This window comes from Chelonia mydas, chromosome 3 (assembly GCF_015237465.2).
Source record: "Chelonia mydas isolate rCheMyd1 chromosome 3, rCheMyd1.pri.v2, whole genome shotgun sequence".
Lineage (NCBI taxonomy): Eukaryota > Metazoa > Chordata > Testudines > Cheloniidae > Chelonia > Chelonia mydas.
The window spans coordinates 75,097,949-75,122,431 of record NC_057851.1 but is presented as its reverse complement, the minus strand read 5'-3'; the positions used below and the strand labels follow the sequence as shown (position 1 = coordinate 75,122,431).

At 40.4% G+C, this 24,483-nt stretch overlaps 1 protein-coding gene across 7 annotated transcripts in view; it reads right to left on the bottom strand.

The window, feature by feature from the left end:
• The window catches only part of GRIK2 (glutamate ionotropic receptor kainate type subunit 2), a 603,576-nt gene that overhangs the window by 41,126 nt on the left and 537,967 nt on the right, over positions 1 to 24,483 (bottom strand). For all 7 annotated transcript variants that reach the window (XM_043542704.1, XM_037894531.2, XM_007059389.4 and 4 more), the window contains one exon: positions 8,475 to 8,700. In XM_043542704.1, coding sequence (XP_043398639.1) covers positions 8,475 to 8,700 — 226 coding nt within the window. The remainder of the gene's footprint in view (positions 1 to 8,474; positions 8,701 to 24,483) is intronic.

Here is a 24,483-nt window from a genome sequence, read left to right as displayed (position 1 = left end):
AAATCCTTAAATCAAACTCTCAAATAGCGTTTTTCTTCCTCTGCCTACCTGTAAATTTCAGCAGTTGCCAAACTGCTGCTGCTAGGCTTAAGAGCTGGTCTGCTGATTCTTCCCACCAATCAGGTGGTGTGGGCAATCAGGCTGTCTCCTACAGGCCAGTTATGCTCATTAGGTTGGTTCCCTGGAGAATGTCTCTGCTGCAGGTCCTGATTCCTGACCACACCCCTCCTTGAGCGCACCTTCTAAGGGTCTTGGGGCCTGGTGTGTTGGGGGGACTTCTGATGGAACTCTCACAATAGGTCCAGGGCATGGATGTTCTCCACTGGTTCTCAAGGCTGCTCATCTGGACTGTAACATTCTGAGTCCACCAGGTAGTGAAGACTTCTCCTAACTCACTGAAAGTCAAGGATCCAGTGGACCAAGTACTCCTCCTGTCCATGGACTGTTATGGGTGGTGGCAGGTTGGAGTGATTTGGGTATGGGTTCCCAGTATGGAGCTTTAAAAGTGAGATGTTAAAGACAAGGTGTATCTTCAAGGATTCCAGGTATTGGTAGTCTAGTTTGGCAAATACACTGCTTGATTTAAGGTTTTGGGAAGACAGCCACACCTTGTCCCCTGTGACCAGATTGGGGGAAGTCTGATTGTCTTGGTCCATGGGGTGTTTATAGACTTTTTTGGTGGTCTGCAAGTGTTCCATGAACTCCCAGTACACTTGGTGTAGGTGGGAGGCCAAATCTGTGATAGCCAGTACTGTGGAACTTACAGGTAAGTCTGAGTGGAAATTGGGGTGAAAGCCATAGAATTGGCTAGGTTGGGTTGAGGTATGGATTGTATTTTTATATGCAAATTCAGAATAGCACAAAATTGGGCGATAGACTTGAGAAGTCTCCCTAAGGAGTCTGAGAAATTCCCAAGAGAATCAATAGATGAACTGGGGTCCCTAGTCCAATATAATGCCTCTTTGTAACCCATGGTAACAGAAGACATTTTCCAAGAAGAGTCAAACCATCTGTTGTGCTTTAGGAACAGCACAACATGGGATGAAGGGTGCTATCTTTCTTAGGAGGTTGACGGTATTCAGGATTACCAAGTGTTCCTGGGAAAATGACCATTCTACAATAAAGTCCATTGATATAGTAGACCAAGGCTTTGGAAGCATGGGCAGAAGCTGGAAGAGACCTAGGGGTTTTGATCCTAGGTTCTTGGTGCAGGCACAGAGCTTGCTGGACCTTGTATAAGACTTGATGTAAACCTGTAGGCCTGTAGAATCTTGAGACCAGATTCCAGGCCTTGAATTGGCCCAAATGGCACACAAGCCACAAAACATGGCATAGTTTCAATGCCAGAAACCTAAGTTGTCCCACTGGAACATAAATACAACCCTTGAGAACTCTGAGTCAGTAAAGGTACCTGCATCATTCAGGGTCTGGCAGATTTGGGTTGTGAATGAGTCATCAGGGAGCGGATGGAATGTTAGACCATCCTTAATTGTCCTGTTGACAATGTTGGACTCCTTAAGCATAGTGGCAGAGGGCTTTTCCCAACGTTGGAGATATTTAATTTGGGGCCTAAGGTATCTGCCTTCCCATTTCTTATCCCTGGGTGATAGGTTACCTGGGGTTCTCAAACTTTATTGCACCACAACCCCTTTCTGAAAACAAAAATTACTATATGACCCCTGAAGGGGGGACCTAAGCCTGAGCTCACCCGATCCCCGCCACCCCTGGTGTGTGGGGGAAAGCCAAAGCCCAAAGGCTACAGCCCCAGGCAGGGAGCCTGTAACCAGAGCCCCACCACTAGAGCTGAAGCCCTTGGGCTTTGGCATCAGCCCCAGGCAGGCTAAGCCAGCCCAGGCAACCCAATTAAAATGAGGTCCCAACCCACTTTGCGGTCCTGACCCACAGTTTGAGAACTGCTGGGTTACCAGAAGGTCAAAGTGAGTAAAGAAGAGGGACTGGTGGATCTAGAATTGGTTAAGGCATCTAGCAGTCTGTAGGTACTCCAGATCCTTGTGGTATGTCATAACTTGTGGTATCAGGCTTCTCATAGGAGGTGGTGCTCACTCACTGAAAGTCATCTTGCTAGCCAGTAGCTCCTTGACCCAAATATTGTAATTTTTTCCCTGAGGGGGTTAGCTTCCAAGAATAAAAGGGACAAAGGTATAGTTGGTTGTGGGGGCTCACATGTTGAGACAAAACTGCACTGGTGGCAAAATTTGAGGCATCAGCCTCAATTATAAATGGTTCAGTGGGATTTGGGTGAATCAGGATGGAAGCTGGGGTGAATGCCCTCTTCAGTCAATCAAAGGCCAACTGAGCTTCCATGGACCAGGAAGGTGGGCTCCATTTTGTAGGAGTGCTGTTATGGGTACAACCAGACAAAAGAATCCTTTAATAAATTGCTTGTATAAATTGGCAAACATCAGGAATTGCTGCACCTGGTGCGCATCCTTGGATGCAGCAAAGCCAGATATCACCGCTCATTGGTGAGTCCCTCAGGTGAGACAATATATCCCAATTTCATTGTGTCCTCATTGAAGTCACATTTCTTGAATTTCGTATGGAGGTAGTTTTGGCAGTATCTGTCCAAGACAGTACACACAGGATAATTGTGGAGGAACTGACTTTCAGGGAAAATGAAGAAGTCATCTAGGTAAAAGAAGAATTTGGTCCAGCATGCCCCTAACGATGTTGTTTATGAAATGCTGGAAGATTGCCAGGTGCTGCATAACCCAAATGGCATGACCAAATACTTGAAATGGCCACATCTGGAAATAGAAGGTGGTTTTCCATTCATCTTCTTTGTGGCTCCTCACCAGATTATAATCTCTATGGAGGTCCAACTTTGTGAAGACTTTGGCAGAGCAGAGTAAAGAATACTGATTCAAATCTCAGTAGTCTTTCTTTGCCACTAAGAAAATCAAGGCGCCCACTGGGGATATGGAAGGGCAAATGAACCTCTTCTGCAGGTTTTCATAGAATCATATCATAGAATCAGAAGGGACCTTGAGAGGTCATCTAGTCCAGTCCCCTGCACTCAAGGCACGACTAAGTATTATCTAGACCATCCCTGCCAAGTGTTTGTCCAACCTGCTCTTAAAAATCCCCAATGATGGAGATTCTACAACCTCCCTAGGCAATTTATTCCAGTGCTTAACCACCCTGACAGTTAGGAAGCTTTTTCCTAATGTCCAACCTAAACTGCCCTTTGCTGCAATTTAAGCCCATTGCTTCTTGTCATAGCCTGAGAGGTTAACAAGAACAAATTTTCACCATCCTCTTTGTAAAAACCTTTTATGTATTTGAAAACTGTTATGTCCCTCCTCAGTCTTCTCTCCTCCAGACTAAACAAACCCATTTTTTTTCCATTTTCCCTCAGAGGTCATGTTTGCTAGACATGTAATCACTTTTTCCCCCTTCTCTGGACTTTCTTCAGTTTGTCCCCATCTTTCCTGAAATGTGGTGTCCAGAACTGGACACAATAGTCCAGTTAAGGCTGTATCACTGCAGAGTAGAGCAGAAGAATTACTTCTTGTGTCTTGCTTACAACATTCCTGCTAATATATCTCAGAATGATGTTTGCTTTTTTGCAACAGTGTTATACGGTTGACTCAGATTTAACTTGTGATCCACTCTGACCCCTTTCGACAGTACTCCTTCCTAGGCAGTCATTTCCCATTTTGTATTCTCTCTTTGTGTCTTTGAATTCTTTGGTTGACTGAGTAAGCCATAAAAGGTTGCTGATCCTGGGTTGGCTCTCAGGAAACAAGATTTTCAGTAAAATGTGGAGTCAAAATTTACCATGCCTGACTGCCAGTGCATGAGCGAGTTATGACGCAGGAGATACCAAGGACAACTGATAAATGCAGTGCACAAATTAGCCCAAACTGAATGATTTATCAGTGGCCTCAAAGTGTAGTTACCTGTAAGGGAGCTGTCTGGTGGGTGAATGATACCAATGAAAGAAGTGATCTATCTACGGACTCCACTAACCTATGGGAGTGTGTCAGGAGTCCTTTCACTTGGTGGAGATATGGTATGCTCAGTCAAACTCCAGATCCATGACATTGCCTGAGGCACTTGAGTCCACCAGAATCTCTAGGTTGGTGTAGGGCATGGCAGAGTGCCAGAGTTGGAGAGGTGTCGAATGCTGATTGGCCATTCCCAGGGTACTTGCGGACAAGCATTAGTGCACACTTATGGGGAGAGGGAAGGGTGCCAGTCTAGCCTGGACCCCCCCATTGGGGCTGGGGCTTGGGATTTCTTGACCAAGGCACAGATCAGACCTTGGCAGGGCAACTTGATGCAAAATCCCCACAATATAGGTACAGGCCCAATGCCTGCATCAATTTGTCTCCACATTAGAAATGCAGGGCTGGACTTGATCAACTTTTTTTGCCTGGACTTGATCATGCTTTTTTTGCCTCTGTTTTCACTAACAAGGTCAGTTCCCAGACTGCTGTGCTGGGCATCACAAAATGGGGAAGAGATGGCCAGCCCTCTGTAGAGATAGAGGTGGTTAGGGACTATTTAGAAAAGCTGAACGTGCACAAGTCCATGGGGCCGGACGAATTGCATCCGAGAGTGCTGAAGGAATTGGCGGCTGTGATTGCAGAGCCCTTGGCCATTATCTTTGAAAACTCGTGGCGAACGGGGGAAGTCCCGGATGACTGGAAAAAGGCTAATGTAGTGCCCATCTTTAAAAAAGGGAAGAAGGAGGATCCTGGGAACTACAGGCCAGTCAGCCTCACCTCAGTCCCTGGAAAAATCATGGAGCAGGTCCTCAAAGAATCAATCCTGAAGCACTTAGAGGAGAGGAAAGTGATCAGGAACAGTCAGCATGGATTCACCAAGGGAAGGTCATGCCTGACTAATCTAATCGCCTTTTATGATGAGATTACTGGTTCTGTGGATGAAGGGAAAGCAGTGGATGTATTGTTTCTTGACTTTAGCAAAGCTTTTGACACGGTCTCCCACAGCATTCTTGTCAGCAAGTTAAGGAAGTATGGGCTGGATGAATGCACTATAAGGTGGGTAGAAAGCTGGCTAGATTGTCGGGCTCAACGGGTAGTGATCAATGGCTCCATGTCTAGTTGGCAGCCGGTGTCAAGTGGCGTGCCCCAGGGGTCGGTCCTGGGGCCCGTTTTGTTCAATATCTTCATAAATGATCTGGAGGATGGTGTGGATTGCACTCTCAGCAAATTTGCGGATGATACTAAACTGGGAGGAGTGGTAGATACGCGGGAGGGGAGGGATAGGATACAGAAGGACCTAGACAAATTGGAGGATTGGGCCAAAAGAAATCTGATGAGGTTCAATAAGGATAAGTGCAGGGTCCTGCACTTAGGATGGAAGAATCCAATGCACCGCTACAGACTAGGGACCGAATGGCTAGGCAGCAGTTCTGCGGAAAAGGACCTAGGGGTGACAGTAGACGAGAAGCTGGATATGAGTCAGCAGTGTGCCCTTGTTGCCAAGAAGGCCAATGGCATTTTGGGATGTATAAGTAGGGGCATAGCGAGCAGATCGAGGGACGTGATCGTTCCCCTCTATTCGACACTGGTGAGGCCTCATCTGGAGTACTGTGTCCAGTTTTGGGCCCCACACTACAAGAAGGATGTGGATAAATTGGAAAGAGTCCAGCGAAGGGCAACAAAAATGATTAGGGGTCTAGAGCACATGACTTATGAGGAGAGGCTGAGGGAGCTGGGATTGTTTAGTCTGCAGAAGAGAAGAATGAGGGGGGATTTGATAGCTGCTTTCAACTACCTGAAAGGGGGTTCCAAAGAGGATGGCTCTAGACTGTTCTCAATGGTAGCAGATGACAGAACGAGGAGTAATGGTCTCAAGTTGCAATGGGGGAGGTTTAGATTGGATATTAGGAAAAACTTTTTCACTAAGAGGGTGGTGAAACACTGGAATGCGTTACCTAGGGAGGTGGTAGAATCTCCTTCCTTACAGGTTTTTAAGGTCAGGCTTGACAAAGCCCTGGCTGGGATGATTTAACTGGGACTTGGTCCTGCTTTGAGCAGGGGGTTGGACTAGATGACCTTCTGGGGTCCCTTCCAACCCTGATATTCTATGATTCTATGATTCTATGATTCTAACTTCCATTCGTTTAGGTGACAGAGAAGTGAAGGATAATGGGTGTGGTATCAGCAGAGCTGGCAAGGTCCGGAAGAACAAGATTCATTACTTACAATGTATTTTTCTTGGTGGGATTTGGTCAGGCAGTCATCAGTCATGCTGCATAGGTCAACTAAAGCATCCAGGCTGGATTACACCCATGCCAGTTCATCTTTAATATCATTGTTTAGGCTGAGACAAAAACGATAACATTGGGCGGCCTTGTTCTACTAGATGTCTTTACCACAAATTGGAACTTTGCTGCATATTTAGTAACTGGATGGTGTTCCAATGAAATGCCCAGTTGTCTAAATGCTTACTCATTGTGGGAGTTTTCCAATTGTATGCTTGCAACTTGGGTCATTGAAGATCACCACCAATCCTCAAATTGTCCCAGAAGTGAGCTTGATTTTTCCCAGAAGTGGAGATGCCCAAGCCAGGGCCTCCCTGCTTAGCAGACTGATATTTAGTCCCAATTGGACGTGGTCAGTAGTGTACCACTGAGGACGTACCATAAATAGGACCTGACGCTGATTTAGGAAACCATGAAACTTGTTGTGATCGCCACTGAAGTTGTCAGGCAAGGGGAGCTTTGTGTAGTGGGAGTGGGGATAAGAACTGAAGTCAGTGAGGCTTGAGCTTGCAGGACCACCTTCTGTGCCTGCAGGGCAGCAACCTGGGCATGCACAGTCCATAGGCCCCCAGGGCTTGTCTACACTACCTGCCGGATCGGCGGGCAGTGATCGATCCAGGTGGGGCCGATCTATCACATCTAGTATAGATGCAATAAATCGACCACTGAGCATTCTCCCATCGACTCCAGTACTGCACCAGAATGAGAAGTGCAAGCGGAGTTGACGGGAGAGTGTCAGCTGTCGACTTACTGCAGTGAAGACACCGTAATTGAAGTTGTGTATCTTAGCTCAACCCCGCACAGTAGTGTAGACAAGCTCCCACTATCTCCAGCAGAGAGATATTGACCTTTATAGGATCCTTACTCATTGTATGCTCTACTTCCCTTATTGTTTACAGGGTTTGGTTCTGCTCAGACTGTCAATGCCTAGTGAATGGGGAAGGAGTTAGGTCTAGTGGTTAGAGCAGGAGTCAGTAGCAAGGAACAGGAACCGGAGTCAGAGGTCAGGAATTGGAGCCCAGGGTCAGAAGCAAGTTGGAATTTACAGAACTATGACTTCCACACAGAGTACCGTTGCAATCATATTCACTTATTGCAATCACTGAAACAATAATGCTATTAGTATGTCTGAGTAGTTATATCAAAATTACAAAAAACATCTCCATAGGTAAAGCTGCCTGGTACTATTAGCTAGTTTTTCTTTGCAAGACCTTCCGATAACTTTCTCTTCTTATCCTTCCTTATGCTAGTGTTTCTTGACTTAAAGTATTGTAGACAATTTCCCCCACAAGGTGATTTACAGTATGCTTTAAATACAGGTAAAATAAATGATATTTGTAAGTCACGTTAGAGAAAAAATATAGGACATGCTCATTCCAGTGTCAAGGTGATGAAATTCTTGATATAAAAATAAACTAAAAGTAGGACAAAATACTGTTCTTTCAAGCAGGTCATTCCATGCTTCTAATATACCCTTTGCCTCTGTATAGCACTAATGCCTTAGTCCATTTAAAAGGATGTCTTCTCTAAAATCTAAGGGCTAGATCCTCAGCTCATGTACATCAACATAGCTCAATGGTATTTAGGCACATGCTTAGGTGCTTACTAAACTGAGATCTCAGCCCCCAGTCCTGCAATCAGTAGGACTCTGCTCAGGAACTGATTGCAGGATTAGGAATTGCAATCACAGCTCCATAATTTAGATACAGAAAGTTTTAGTTCACTGTTTTTTTCTCCAGGGTTTACGTATAACATACTATTATGACTGTTTCCCCAACAATCTTAGCGAACTCGATACTTAAACTTTTCTATATAGCAGAACTATGAGTGCCCACTATATTTACCTATGCAGTCACTGCACTACCACTACATAATTTATTCTATACCATAAATACAAAAAATACTGTACGAGATCAAGTTCTTGTCAAGGTAAGTATTTCCTTTAGTTGAATTTGCAGTCCCCATCTAGAGCACAGGCATTATACATGCAAACATCCTGTCATTTTTTTAGGGTAACCAAGACATCATTTTCTAAATTAAACTAGATCCATAAATTGTGTTAATATAATATGATATGTTTACGTTGTTGTGGGGGGAGGGAGAAAAAGTGCTTGTAGTTTATGGAGAGCAACAATATTGTACGCTGGAGCTTTTTTGTGCTATCACTGCAGCTAAGATTAATGAGCACAGAACAAATGGTTGACATATAACCTACCCATGGGAGTTCCAACGCCATAACCTTTCGAGTCTATCAGGCCTCCAATCTGTGTTAGGTTACAGTTCCGCTGTGTGACAAACTCAATGGTTGTGGATTCCATTAGAAAGGCATAATCAGAGGTGAGTACACGCTGGATGCCTTCTTCATTACTTTTGACAAGCACCGACTGCCTCCTGCTACTCATAAAGGCCCACATCTTGTCATAAGTGGAGATTTTTGATTTCTGAAACATAAAATATTAAAATACAATATTAACATGAATATGTTTATGACAAAGTAGGAAAAGCCCCAATTAACATAGTATTTCTAGGAATAATTGTATTCATTTAATACTTTATAGGGTACAGATTTCCAAAAGAGCTCTGCTCCCATTTAGACACCAACATAATTAGCCAAACCTTCAAAAACGCTGATCACATTCTTTGAAAATCAAGGGTGACGTCCTGGCACCATTGAAGTTAATGGACAAAACTTTCACTGACTTCAATAGGGCCAAGATTTCACCCCTGACTGTAAGTCTCACAAACAATACTGTGGGTTGCTTGACATTTTTGAAAGTCTGACACTTATTTTAATGCCTAAACAGTTGCGGAGCTCTTTGAAAAACTGACTGACAGCATCTGACATCTTCAAGGATCTCAAAACACTTCATAAATGACAGTATATGAATACAAGCCCACAGAAATTAAATCACTTATGGGATGGAGGGTGGCAACCTTCTGGTCCACAGTACACTGTAACAGCAATCTGAGGAGGGGAACTCCTAGCCAAAGATATCATTACAAACTTTATTGATAATACTGTTTTGTTATGTGTCAAAGAACTACGCCTAACATGCCCCTTATTTGTTGCTTCATTCACTGAGTATTCACAGGAAACTGTATAGTTCAGTGGAGATAGGACTGTGAGACAGCAGACCAGAGTTCTATACCCTGTTCTATGTGACCTTAGACAAGTCACTTTGCCTTTTGACACCACATTGCCACTTCTGTAAAATAAGACTGATAATACGTACCGTACTTTGTTAAAGCACTTGAGATTTAGGGATGAAAACCACTATATATGTATTATATATATATATATATGATTCCTATTTTATTGCATTGTGTTACCCTCACCTTCATCCAAGAATGTCCCAGACCAAGATTATCATTAGGAGATGTGCTGTAATGCTAATGCCTAGCCAATAAGACAAGAGTAGAAATCTGATATAGCAGACTAGTATAACCAGATTCTTCAGGGAGTCTCTGATCTGTTAATATTAACCCCAAGCATAACTCCATTTTCAGCTCTGGGGGAGACACTGGCAAAGACTGACACTGCAGATCTTTCTGAAGTTCAGCTAACTGGCAGCTGTAACTTCTGCCCCAACAAGAATTAGTGGCGTATGTGGAATAGAAAGGGGAACATTTATTCTGAATAAGGATGAGTTTGTATCCCTGCTGAGATAGAATCCAAGGCTTATTTCAGTCTGCTTGGGGACTTCAGAACGTCCATCATTCAACTATGTTAACTAATCCAGTAGTCAACGCTAATAAAATTGACGAGTTTGACATCCAGCTGCAAGAGCTCACTGATACTGTGCCAAAACATGCTATGGTGTTGATTGCAGAGGGTTTCAGTGTGAAAGTTGAGAAAAAGGTTGTGGATAAGAATACGATGTGGAGACATGAAACAGAAGAAACAAACAGTCTCCTGTTCATTGATTTCTGCTCTGAGAATCAAATGATTCTTACAAACACGTTATATCAATATTACAATGTAAGAGAATGCACTTGAGCCCTGTATATCAGCTCAATGGGAATCAAAATGATTATATCATACAGAAAAGAATGGGAAAACCAGTGTTTTTCAATTACTGCAAAACTCTCCAAATTTCCCATATAACCATTTAATTCTTTCATCATTCAAGCTTTACCCTAAGTGCACCAAACAATATTTTTAGCCACTGTGGAATAAACTGAACAACACTGAAAATTGGTACAGAGAATAACTTTGGCAAACCATTAGATACATTGGTGTTGTGTGAGCTAGGGGGAGAGAAGCCAAATAAAGAATAGGAGAGAATAAAGTGAAAGACAATCACTAGGATGAAAACGTGTCAAAAACTGGAACTGTTGCTCTCTATTGAAGCATTACAGCACGTAGAAATATACGAGAGACTGAACAATGGAGAGAATACACAGATGACTTCTACACCAGTGGCTCTCAACTCTGGTCCACCGCTTGTTCAGGGAAAGCCCGTGGCGCACCGGGCCAGTTTGTTTACCTGCCGCATCCGCACGTTCAGTCAATCGCAGCTCCCACTGGCTGTGGTTCGCCGCTCCAGGCCAATGGGGGCTGCAGAAAGCGGCATGGGCCGAGGGACGTGCTGGCAGCCCTTCCTGCAGCCCCCATTGGCCTGGAACGGCGAACCACGGCCAGTGGGAGCTGCGATTGGCCGAACCTGCGGACACGGCAGGTAAACAAACTGGTCCACAGCTTGTTCAGGGAAAGTCCCTGGTGTGCTGGGCCAGAGTTGAGAACCACTGTTCTACACAAAGATGGACAAGATGACGGATTTAATCAGCTGGGACAAAGTCCCAGCCACATCTGAAAAGGAACTAATACCTCTAAGGAATAAGGTAGTGAATAAAATTAAAGCAGAACCAAGTTTCTGGCTAAGATGGTGTAACATGCTGCTGGGCATACCCAGAGTTGTGAGTCACTGTTACCTCTCTGCCTCAACAAGGGTGAGTTTTGCTGGCAATTAGACTCTGTGTCAACTCCCTGCCACACCAGTCTGTCTTCCTCACCAGCAAACTCGTCAGGCAAACTCCAACTGCCAGCCCAAACCTTGCCTAGCAGGTAACAATCAGTGCACTCCAGCCCCTGAGCTCCTCAGAGATATTTCTCTGCACAGCCCCTACCACTGTGTATTCAAAGATGATGTTAAATTTGCTGTTCTGTTAAAGAATCAGTACACAGTAATTTAGGTTTCAGAGTAGCAGCTGCGTTAGTCTGTATTCGCAAAAAGAAAAGGAGGACTTGTGGCACCTTAGAGACTAACCAATTTATTTGAGCATAAACTTTCGTGAGCTACAGCTCACTTCATCGGATGCATGAAGTGAGCTGTAGCTCACGAAAGCTTATGCTCAAATAAATTGGTTAGTCTCTAAGGTGCCACAAGTACTCCTTTTCTTTTTACATAGTAATTTATTAATTTAACTGAGGTGACTATGCCTGATACAGCACTGAATTGGTTTAAAGTGAAAGTAAAGCAAGTGTATTTTTAAAAAGAGAAGGATTAAATGATACCAAGTAACAGGGATAAAGGTAGACATGGTTACAAAAATATAAAAGTTAAAACACACATTTAAAAGTCTAAAACTTAATCTAGGAAGACACAATCTTTGTTCAAGATGGATTCTTTTACCCCCAGTTTTTCCTTTTTCATTTTAGATAAAATTGCTTGGTTTCTTTGTCTCCTAAAGTGAAAGATCAAGGAAGAGTCTCTCTCTGTTCCTCATATCCCCAAAGGGATTGACTTTGTTTTACAAGTCTGGAAGGTCTCCTGGGGATTCAGTCTCCTGTGTCATTCTGGGCTGCAGGAGCCATGTTAATTCTCTGTCTCTTTAGTTCAGGATCAGGATAATTCCCATTGATTTAGCTGAATGGCTTTGTTTACTGCTAATATGTAAATTGGGGTGAACCTACATTCCTTTGTCTAGGACAAAGCTGTTTATCGCCTTTACCTAGGTTAGGCTTTTTGATCTTAAATATGTCCTAGTAACATCATACACAGGGAATTCATAACTTCACATGTAACATTCACGCATGCATTTTACAATGCTTTCAGATGATACCTCACAAGGCATATTTTGTACAAATATTGTAGTAGTGTGTAGGATGTGAATACAGAGGTACCTAGGGTCACAGATGGCATGCTTGCTAGAATCATTAAAACAATCTTATGCATGTATCAACATTTTATGCATGATTTGTGAGGTTACATGGAAGATAGAGCAATATCTTGGTAATTAGTGAAAGACACTGTTCACCTATCTACGAAAATACGTAGATCTGAATATAGTGTGAATTAGAGAATTCATTTCTCATGCAGACGAAACAAATAAAAAAAAAATAAAAAACATGTACTGTTTCTATTCATCCTAGAAAAGATAAAGATCAGAGTTTAAGTGATGCCAGAAAAATAGACAGCCTACTAATGAACACTAGATCATATATTTACTGTACTTTAATATTGTAAGGCAGAGACTTGGAATGTGTTTTATGCACAACAGGGAACCTTTTGACAGAGACAAAATATCTTTTGATTCAAACAAATCAATTTAGTGAACTAAAATTTAGTGAACTACTGTAAGGTCTCTAGTATGACTGGAATCCAAAAGCCAGAACAATCAAAATCATCACAGGCTGGTTTGACATGGAACTAAGGAGAATGACACTACTTATTGCTTCTGGTGGTTATGATTGTGACATTCATATTGATGGAAGCAGATTCTGCAATTTATATTATGCTTCCATTTTTACTTATTTGTGAGCAAATAGGATGAACTGACTTACAGGTTCCATTGGTGAAGTACATTGTGTTGTTTTTCATTAGCACACCATTTCTGACCTAACTGAAAATCACTGTATCCCCTGGAAGTGATGTCTAGTTGGGATAACCTGTGGTGACAAGATTTATTATGCTTGTGCTCCCATAGTAATGCAGGAGATATTCAGTGACTAATAAAACCAGCTGTCTACACTTTGTGAAATTTGCATTACACTGGAATACAAAAGAGAAGACGGCAATGGAAACATTGCAGCCCATCCCAACAAGCAGGAAAATTGGAAATGAAGACATTAAGAAAATCAAGAAGTTCAGCTTCCTGGTGCATGGAGGTGGCAGCTATCACAATGACATCCAGAGGCAGCTGCCAATGGTCTATTCAGTACTCGTAAATTAAAGATCATTTGAAGACAACAGCGTGTGTGTCTGAGATCATGAACATAAGAATGGCGAAGCCTCTGAGTAAGCCTATTGCTATGCACATCTACGAAGGCTGGAAATGGGAGGCAGTGTCTTTACTAATGCAATGTTCCAGCTATATACTGAAGTGTTGGAAAGAAAAGACAAATATTGCTGCACAGCAACAGTATGGAATCAAACAGGTGAGAAGGGGGAACTATGGTGACGCTGTATGATGACAAGGGAGAATGCCAAAATAAATAAAGATCAAAGGAAAGGCACAGGATATGGTACGTACACAGCATCAAACAATGTGTTAGTGAGGGCAAGAGTGGAGGATTAAACAGCAAAAGTGTGCAGTGCCAGAACTGATGCATTGTTCCTCTTTTGTAATTATAACAATATGTACAAAGTGTGCTTTAATTATATCAAATTGTAGTTCTTAACATCTAAAAATTTTAAATGTAATGGGCAACCTCTTAGCCTCAGCTACACTTATGAAACCTTCCCTAATTCTTGAAAGTTGGGTGGGCAGATCAGGGATATGATGTACATCCTCATTTTCTCACTTTTTTTAAAAAAAATCACAAGGATCTAATTCTTTTAAATGGAGGCCTTTTACATTGTGAAGGGGCCTTAATGTAAATGAGAATTAGGCCCCAAGAGTTTATATTTAAATGCGAAAGGAGAAGCCTATAGGCTCAAAAGATTTCATCACTGGGGAAGTGATATGGTAGTTATTCTTCTGTGTTCTCTGTTTGTCACTGATCTCAAAGGAGTGTTGTCCTTTGTTTTGAAGAGCACAGCATTCTGAATGTTCAAAAGTCACTTTCATCATGCCCCAGATTCATAGATTACACAGTCAGAAATGACCAATAACATAATTTAATGTGACCTCTTTCCTAACATAGGCTAGAGAACCTCACCCAGTAATTCCTACATCAAGCCCATAACTTCTGTTTGAGATAGGAAGAGAAGAATGATAAACTCAGGAATGCCCACCTCTGTCAGGGAGGTTCACTTCACATGTAATTCACAGTTGAGCATAGTGAGCACTGTTTCCCATGACCTTTCAGTTTACCATGCTGTGCAAGAGGAGGAAAGCTTTCTTTTAACAAAAACAAAATATTTTCTGCTGCTACCCCTTTGAAAAATAGCCAGTAGAATAGTGTCATTCATATGTATAGCTGATGGACAACTCTTTATTAGCATGGGGAAAGTGTTTTTTTCTTAAGTCATTTCACACTTCAGTTCTCTGAATCAATTCCTTAGCTCCTAAAGAAATCTGAACATGCCAAGGTATGGAAATGCATAGTTAGGACAACCAAAGAATCTTAACTCTGATCTTTAGTGACACCATGCATAATGGCTTCTAAGGCACTACTATTGCTGCCTATCCTGTTAACCAATACTGTCCCATTGTTTCTTGGTACTCCCCAAGTAGTATGTCTATATCCATCTGTTTTCTCTTGTCTTATATTTAGATTGTTCCTCTTTGTGGCTTGGGCGCTCTTTTTATTCTGTGTTTGTACAGCACCTAGCATAAAGGGTCCCTGGTCCTTAGGATTGCTAGGAGCTATAGTCACACAAATAAGAAATAATAGCTATGCGATTACGACTAAGGTATCTTTGTGATTGTAGATTTAAATTAGATTTAAAATCAGATTTAAATTAAACTAATATTTGAAGATAGTACAAGAAAAACATGTAATGTCTCTGCCTCTCATGGTGTCACTACAGGGTAGAGGTCCAGGTGCTTAATTTCTTAAGGAAAACATTTTAAATTATTTTTAATACCTAAAGTAAAAGTCCTAGTCTTTTTAATACCTAAAGTATTATTTTTAATACCTAAAGTAAAAGTAATTTACTTGTAAAATCTCAGATAAATAATTCTATACTCCAAAAGTAAGTGCTCAAATTCTGGCAAGGATATGCTGTATTTTTCATGCATAACATATTGCTTGAATCCCTAATTTCAGTGCAAAACTCTAGCTGGTAACCATTCTAAACACATATGTAATATGCAGTTTTGAACCACTACAATAGAATGCTTCAGTACTTTTTGTAAGTATATGGGGTAATCTCTGATATTTTGTACACTAAGTAGCATACATTCTTCTACTAATAGAAGATAATGTGCTAGAACTAATTAGCTTAATTACAGTTTATCACTTAAGCAGATCAAGTATGTCATTATAAATGAACTTTGGGCTGTTAATAGGTTTTCTGAGAAGATTATCAAGAGTTAAAGAAAACTTTTTAAGTGACGCTGCATTTTAGCCCTTCACTTGATTTTCATGCCACCTAAAACACACTCTGGATTTTCTTCAGGGCTCAAAGAAAAAGTATAAAGGATGAAAGACACCCTTACATGTTATCAGACTGGTCTCCTCGATTCCATGACCTCCATTTTTTAAAAAAATCAGAATTGCTGAGGCCTGTAAACCCTTAAGTGAACCAGCCGATTTAGTTTTTGTTGTATCAGCACAAAACTGATAAAACCAGTGCATACGACACTCTCTCCTTTGTAACAGCAGTTTTCATGGTCCATAGAGCACAAATGAAGAAAGGTAGGAAAGGTGTTCCTGCCAAGAATGGAGTTACAGGGAATGAAAAATGAAGTGCTGGGAAAAATAAATTTTACTCTGCCGCCAACTGTGCTGGCTTTTTGTTTCAGGAAACCAAAGATAGTGCAAATTTAATCATTAAAAAGGTAGTTAGAGGTAAAGCTATTGGATTAATAGTTAATGCTGAATTACTGCAATGTTTTCCTTGACAACATTACACCAGCCAGTTTTGACCTGGAAATAAGTAAAAACTTTGTAGCATGAAAATCACTAATGAATTTCAGAAAATTTTCTTCTCTTGCATATCAGAGAGTTATTGCTGGATTATCATCAGCTGCACAATTATTCTTCCTGTAGAACAGCAGGAAATAAGACAAGTTAAGGGTGATGCTTTTTACACTGACCTAGGTTTTATTAATAGACGCAACACATTAGACAAATACAATTTCATCTGATTTTAAATACCTTATACTCAAATTGGTTTAGAAAGGCAAATGAATTCTTTGCCTCTGCTCATTCTGCCTGCTGTCAAATACAAATTAGAATTTAGGACTCTGCATGAGAATACTTGGCCTCCATTATATCTGAACACAGTCTCACCTTCTGCAAGTAGTGAGACAACAGCGTCATCAATATTTGTGTCATTCTTGAAAGATGAAGCTGAGAATTTAGTCCACAAATCTTGACAAAGAAAAGTTTACTTACAGCTGACAGTCTGAGGCTTTATCACAACAACGTATGTTTAACTCTAGCTACATTCACACAGCTGCAATACTGGTGTGGAAACTGTTCATGCAACATTTTGTGATAAAGTTTATTACACATTAGGCTGGAAAGACTTAGCTCATGATGAGATTTGAAACAGACTGATCAGGAGTGCTAGGATTCAAACTTACAGCCTCTCATAGCTACCCTGCTCAAGAGCTCAGCACACAATTTAAAACAAAACAAAACCAGTAACCTTTATTTTCCAATGTCTTTAGGAATAAATATTGTGCTTTTATCTCAACAGTGCTTGGAAAAGGCAAATGAAGTTCCACTGACAGGTTATCCACTCTGTACCTGGCTAGAATAAGCATCAGCACTAATTGATGTCCATATTTAATCCTCATCAAAACAAATCTAATACCACCAAGACAAGATTTTCTATATAGTTTCTTCCAATCAGCTCCATCCCATCAGCCATGTTGCTAAAGCCATCCAAAAAACCAATTTACAGCTAAAAATCTATAACAATGTTCAGTATTTCCTCACAAATTAGCTTGTGTAAAAACATTTGAAAGTACCTAGTCTGAGAGAAGCCCACATCAGGGGTCTTTTTGTAGTGATGGGATTTGAACTCAGCATTGCTTTTATTGCAGTAAATAAATTACCAACAATGCTGGAACATATGTTCTGGGTGAGAACAGCTGAGTCTCTATCTCTATCGTCTGACCTTGGTCACTAGACATTTGCAGTTATTTCAGGCAAACAGAATTGATGGCATATGTAGTTCATATCAAAGATGTAGAGGAGTCTACTATAGTGATCTGAAAAGCAGTTTGTTGTTAGCAAGCCCGTCAGTTCTTGGAATAATTCTGGCAGTTTTATCTTGAAGCTTCTTCAGTCTCCTAAAACAACATACTTGAGGTGATGGACAATGCAATATTTTAAGAGCTGCTTTCTTCCAGACAACTGAGAGGTTAAAAAGGAATTTTAAAGGTCTAGGATGACAGACTGCAATAAAGGACACAGCAGCTTTTAAAATCACCTGATTCTGGAGAATACATCAATCAGTTTAGTGGCCTGTATGCTTTACCCCACCACACAGCTGTGTGTACTCCCCTTGCTTTCTTGTAGTCACTCTGTCTACCATCACACAATGTTTCTGGGAGCTATTGCCAGGATGTAGCCTCCACCCCCTGAATGACAAAGGCAGAGGTCAAATCAGAGCTGTCCAAAATTTGGGGATTTTGATTCTCATCGTATTTCAGTATTTATGAATAAACTTTTGTTCCAGTTTTCTAGGATGCTCTGCTGACATATACATAATAATGGATTTGGTTGCACATTAATGATGCAAAAGCAGTGCTAATATGAGCTCATATCAAGCTTGATCACAGAAACTACATGCAGATTAAAAACGTAAGCAACAGAAGTAAGTTGTGAGATATGGGGTAGGCAGAGTCTGCCAAAATGTATGTATCATGCATTGTGTTTCCTGATTCTAAAATGACACGTCTTCCACAGCTATAGGTTGCCCTGCAGATTTTGGGACATTAGGTGAAAAAAATTACCATCTATGATTTCCTTCTCAGTTGCAGGTTTTTTTTCTGTGAGCACCTACATGCAGACCAATGACTGAAAATAGACTGTTTAAATTAACCATCGTTAACATCAAAAAGCTCAGTTAAAATAATATTAAAATTGAACCACATAGACCAAAACAAGGAGATTTAGAGTTACCCACTGTGGGAACTTGTTGATACATAAGCATCCCCTGTGGCAAGCACAGATGCTACATTAGAGTTTATTGTAAGACTCCAGTACAAAGCACAAATGAGTTAAGAGCGCATCCAAGCCTTACAGACTATACGGCTAGGAGAACTAATAGTAAATCAACTTCCATAAGGCACTGGAGCAGCATAATCAGATATAATTATGTGTCAAACTGACTCAAAACAAAATGTTTTTATTCAGTTCAACAAACCAAAATGTTTAGATTCACGTCCAACCAGCCAAAACCAAAAATATTTCATTTCAATTTTACCAACAGAACACTGAAAATTTTTGGCAAAACTCAAAATTTTCTCAATGAAAATTTTAATTGTGCAGACACTAGATTTTCCATAATTTTTTTTTTTACTGCTGTTGAGGAGGGTCTGAATAGGATGTAAAATAGTGTATTTAATACAATACATGTCTCATTATATATGATAAATGCAATTAAATCTCAGGCTCCTAAGTACCTGGGGTCATAAAGGAATTTTATAGCTAAATTAAGTATTGCACAAGTGGTTTGGAACATTATTTCTTCTCCTTCTCCCCCGCTCCCCGCCATATTCCTCTGAAGCACCCTTCAAGTGTCAGAATTAGGGTATCAGACTTGTGGAACCAATGGTATGATCCAATATGGTAAATCATATGTTTCATGAATATGTCATGTACTGATATATGGTATGCCAGTACTCAGAACACTGATTGTATTGATGATTCTATAGTATTTTCAGACATGCCAAGAAGAATAGACATTTCTTGCAGGGAACTGCTATAATGCTGTTTCTGTTGTTAAGCTGTCAGTCAATGAATGTCAACCGGATGTCAAAAAGTCATTTTGCTATTGATCTGGCATCACACTGATGGCAAACGAAATTACTGACTGACAGTCTGAGTGGCTAGCAAGTTAAATTTAAATTGATACATTTGTTAGCTTAACTGCCAAAACAATTCAAGCTCTTCTGGGAGTTACTGACTCATTCTTCTGAGCAGATTTCAAATGATAATGAATGTTGTTTTTTCCCCCACCAGACTGATTCTGTTCCTCATTTTATTTTCTAATTTTTCCATGTTAAAATTAGATGAATAATTCCTCAAGGTACATATATCCTTATTCAGTAATTGCTTGTTGAATAACTGCTTTAAAATGATTGCATTACAGAATAATGAAATGTGTAGCAAACAATTGTAATAAAAGTAAATGCCATCATTATCCACTATAAAACATTACAAACTGTATTGCTCAAAGTAATCTTTTAGGACTACAAGTTATTACAAAAATCATTTGAAGGAATAGGACAGCTAACAGTTTCTTCTACAAATTGCACTTTGCTACTAATGTTTCTTTAGTTTCCATCTATTATGACACAATTAAATAACATAGCTATGTTAATAACTCTGTAATTCCATCTTGATCTCTGAGTGATGTTAAACCCAAAAAGCGTTATTCTGGGTGATATTGTCACACGTGCACCGCAAGCAAACCAGCCTTACTACTTGGAAACAGGAGTAAAGAATTGGGTTTTGAAAGCTGAATATTATGCTTGTGAAAGGTGTTGGAGGGCAGTACTGAAAAGCAAAGTTCTCTATGTAGCCAAAGAAGAGGAACTGTACAGATGCCAACAGTGCAAACGCCTTTCACTGTCATGGGTGACAGTGAAGCCATTTTCTGGATGAACCACTTTCTGGATACTCCATATTGAGTATCTGTCCTCTGATGAGAATGCTAAAAATGGTGCTAGTTCACATATTTTTTTTCCTGATGTAAACAGAAGTCAAAAACTCCTGTACTGTCTTATTGAATTGTCTCGTTAGACTGACCTCCCACTTGATAGGACAACTCCCATCTTTTCATGTGCTGTGTATTTAGTCTGAAAAAGAGAAGAATGAGGGGGGATTTGATAGCTGCTTTCAACTTCCTGAAAGGGGGTTCCAAAGAGGATGGATCTAGACTGTTCTCAGTGGTAGCGGATGACAGAACAAGGAGTAATGGTCTCAAGTTGCAGTGGGGGAGGTTTAGGTTGAATGATAGGAAAAACTTTTTCACTAGGAGGGTGGTGAAGCACTGGAATGGGTTACCTTGGGAGGCGGTGGAATCTCCCTCCTTAGAGGTTTTCAAGATCAGGCTTGACAAAGCCCTGGCTGGGATGATTTACTTGGGGATTGGTCCTGCTTTGAACAGGGGGTTAGACTAGATGACATCCTGAGGTCCCTTCCCACCCTGATATTCTATGATTCTATACCTGCTACTATATTTTCCACTCAATGCATCTGATGAAGTTGGTTCTAGCCCACAGCAGCTTATGCCCAAATAAATTTGTTAGTCTCTAAGATGACTCCTCGTTGTTTTTACCTGTACTGAGACACCACTAACTCATTTCACAACAGCCATTGAACAGTTGCTAGATGTTAACTATTGTATGTCACAAATTATGTGGATCATTTTTTTTAATCACTAACTCTAAGGTCCCTGGCTCTAAAAAACAATTTCCAATTTCTTAAGCCACCCGGCTGCCATAAACAAACATGTAATATATAATTTTAAAACTAGCAAATGTCTAGGCATTCAAGAGAAAGAATCATTTAAGCTTAACCTTGTGCTTTATATGTCACTGCCACTTTTGGACAAATAATACTTGATGGCATATCAAGTTTCCTTATCCAGATGGTTAAAAACATGAAAAATAACTAGTGAACTCAACATATCCACTATTTCTAAAATATTACTTCAAAATACCCCCCCCCCCCCACACACACACACACACAAAGTTAATATTAACTGTGCAAGGTCACAGAGGCCATGGGAAAATTTAAGTCTTATACCTTCTGCACCTTACAGGAAGTTTACCAAAATAATTGCTTCACTTTCCCATTTGTTCAGTACTTTTCAGATATTCAGTTTTCAAACTACCACCACTGTTTTAGAAATATGAAATGTAACTTGCCTAACATTCAGTAAAATTTTAATTTGTAAGAATCACAGCAAACATTTTCAAACCTGGTGCCCTCAAGTTAATTACCTAAATCCACACTTAAGTACCCAAATAAATGTGGCCTGATTTTCTGAGCACTGAAGTCAATGGGATATGCAGAAGCCACTGAAAAGTTGGTTATTATTTAGGTGTCTATTTATGGATTTACACGCCAAGCTTTAGGTACCCAAGTTTGAACATTTGGTGTAGGATTTTTGTTTTGTTTTTAAGATCGAGGAGAACAAAGATTGAAATCACAAGATCTCATTTTATAAATAGCCTAACAAAGAAGCAACTTAATAAATATCTACTATATGTTATAAAAGAACTGTTCTGGACTTAGACCTTACATAGAAAGGATAGATCTCTCTCCCAAATCCTTAGTGGGAAAGGCTCGTGCAGAGAAATCATTTAGCTTCTCTGCAATGTTTTTGCCCCCAACTTATGCTCTACTATTCAGGATAACCCCTCAAATGACACCTGGTTGGTTAAAAAAAATCTCTCAAATCTGCAATTTCATTGTACATTTTTTTAGAGCAATAGTGGTAAAAAAAAAAAAAAAAAAAAAAAAAACCAAACAAACCAATAAAAACAAACAATTTTTCCTTCCCTCCTCAAGAAACAAATTTTTGGATCATATTTTCATTAAAACTCAAAAATAATAAAATTTCAACCAGCTCTTGTTTAGGGATATGTATGCCTGCCTCCCTGATGCTGGTAAAGTTAGTTTAAGTAGCCTCTTTTCTGAGTCTAAGGGTTTAAATTTTCTCACTTTTGGCTTTAGGATCCTCATTGATTTGAAATGATCCTTTCTGAACTTTATTATGTTTAAGAGCTAGTTTTCGTTAGGAGCCCTCCTTCTTGAGGATATTCAGCTTAATTATATTGCAGTCACTATTATCTGTTGGCACAACTATTTCTACTTCTTGAACCAGCTGCTGTGAGTTATGCAGTGCTAAGCTGAGACTGCAGTTCCCAGATTGAATAGCTCAGCTGAGTGCTGGAGAGATCAGCATGAGGAAGTATGAAGAAATGCTTTCTCTTGTGTGTTCTAGAACTAGCCGATCCAAGAAGCACCTGCTTAAGCTGTGGAGAAATTTCTTCTCTAAAGCTTTGTGACATTTTGTACATTTATGACATTTCTATAAAATGGGGATAATGATACTGGCCTCTTTTGTAAAGTGCTCTGACATCTAATGATGAAAAAGATCCATATAAAAGGTTGGCATTATAATTATTATTTAACCATTTTATTTGTGGGAACCTGAAGCAGCCACTATTATTGTTTCACTTCATAGTTACCTACTTCTTTGATCTGCCTCAGCATTGTGCATTCCATATCCTTTTCCTGATCAGTATGCTAGTAATTTACCCCTACTAATTTGTATTCTTCTTATTCCATTCTACCGTATGTCTATTTGATTAGATTCTACGGAATCTTCTAGGCTTTGCGTTATTTTCAACCCAAATCTGTCCTCCCTGTATAGTTTATAGACAGATATTATCTTGTCAGTCCAACATGAATTTTAAACCTCAAAATAGTTTAGTCTGAAGAAACAGTCAAAATACCAAATAAACAGTAACAATATTAAACATCATATTGACAAGAACCACAACATCTCTTCTTTGCATTATATTATTGTTCTTCACTGGCTTGAACATTAAAGTAACCTGAAAAGATAAGGAATAACTTTCTAATAACTTTACGAATTTGTTTTTCATGCTATACAAGGGAGGGAGAGGAGTTATTTAAGTTAAGCACCAATGTGGACACAAGAAAAATGGATATAAACTGGCCATCAACAAGTTTAGGCTCGAAATTAGATGAAGGTTTCTAACCATCAGAGGAGTGAAGGTCTGGAACAGCCTTCCAAGAGGAACAGTTGGGGGGCAAAATATGCAACTGGCTTCAAGACTGAGTTTGATAAGTTTATGGAGGTGATGGTATGATGGGACTGCCTATGATAGCATGTGGCCCATCGGTGACTGCGAGTAGCAAAAATCCCCAGTGGCTGGAAATGGGACACTAGATGGGGATGGCTCCAAGTTATTACAGAGAATTCCTTCCCAGGTATCTGCCTGATGGGTCTTGTCCACATGCTTGGGTTCTAACTCATCAACATATTTAGGGTCGGGAGGGAATTTTCCCCTGGATCAGATTGGCAGAGACACTGGGTGGTTTTCACCTTCCTCTACAGCATGGGGTCACTTGCAGGGTTAACTTGCAGGTTTAACTTAGTGAAAACTGAATTCTCTGGAACTTGAAGTCTTTAAACCATGATTTAAGGACTCAGTAACACAGCCAGAGGTTAGGGGTCTATTTCAGGAGTGAGTGGGTAAAGTTATGTGACCTGCAATGTGCAGGAAGTCAGACTAGATGATCACAATGGTCCTTTCTGACCTTAAAGTCTATGAGTCTGACCCTATTGGCAACCAGTTTACAGAGGCCTATTCAGCATGCTTGTTTGCTTATGCTTCATGCTAACATCCTAGCTTCTATTCCAATGTGAGGTTTCAGCATACATAATACCAAAAGTCCAGCTACCACACCATTCTGCTGGAGCATGAAGCCAGTCCCATATAGAGTCAAGTATAACCCTTTAAAAATTAGGGCAAATCCTATTCTTACCTCTAGGGGTGAGTAGGCCATCCTGAAGCAATAATCAGTTTGCTGCTGCCTCACAACGTTGTGGGAGGCATAATTGGATGAAGTCATAGAAATGTGCACTCCTGTGTGGCATAGAGCCCAGCTGTATAGCAATTCCCCACATGGCAATACACACTTGGGCTTTATTCACACTGGGAAAGTGAGCTGTGTTAGAAAATGTATTAACTAACAATCACAACCAGCTAATCCATTGTAAAGCAGGACTGTCTGCATTTACACTAGGTGTGTAACAATGATTTAATTATAACGTGTTAATGTTTTCTGACACAACACATTTCCCCAGTGTAGACAAAGCCCCAAGTTGGGCCAGGATAAAAGGATCTACCACTGTATTATTTCGCAGGTCTCCCCCTTCCCTTGCAGAGGA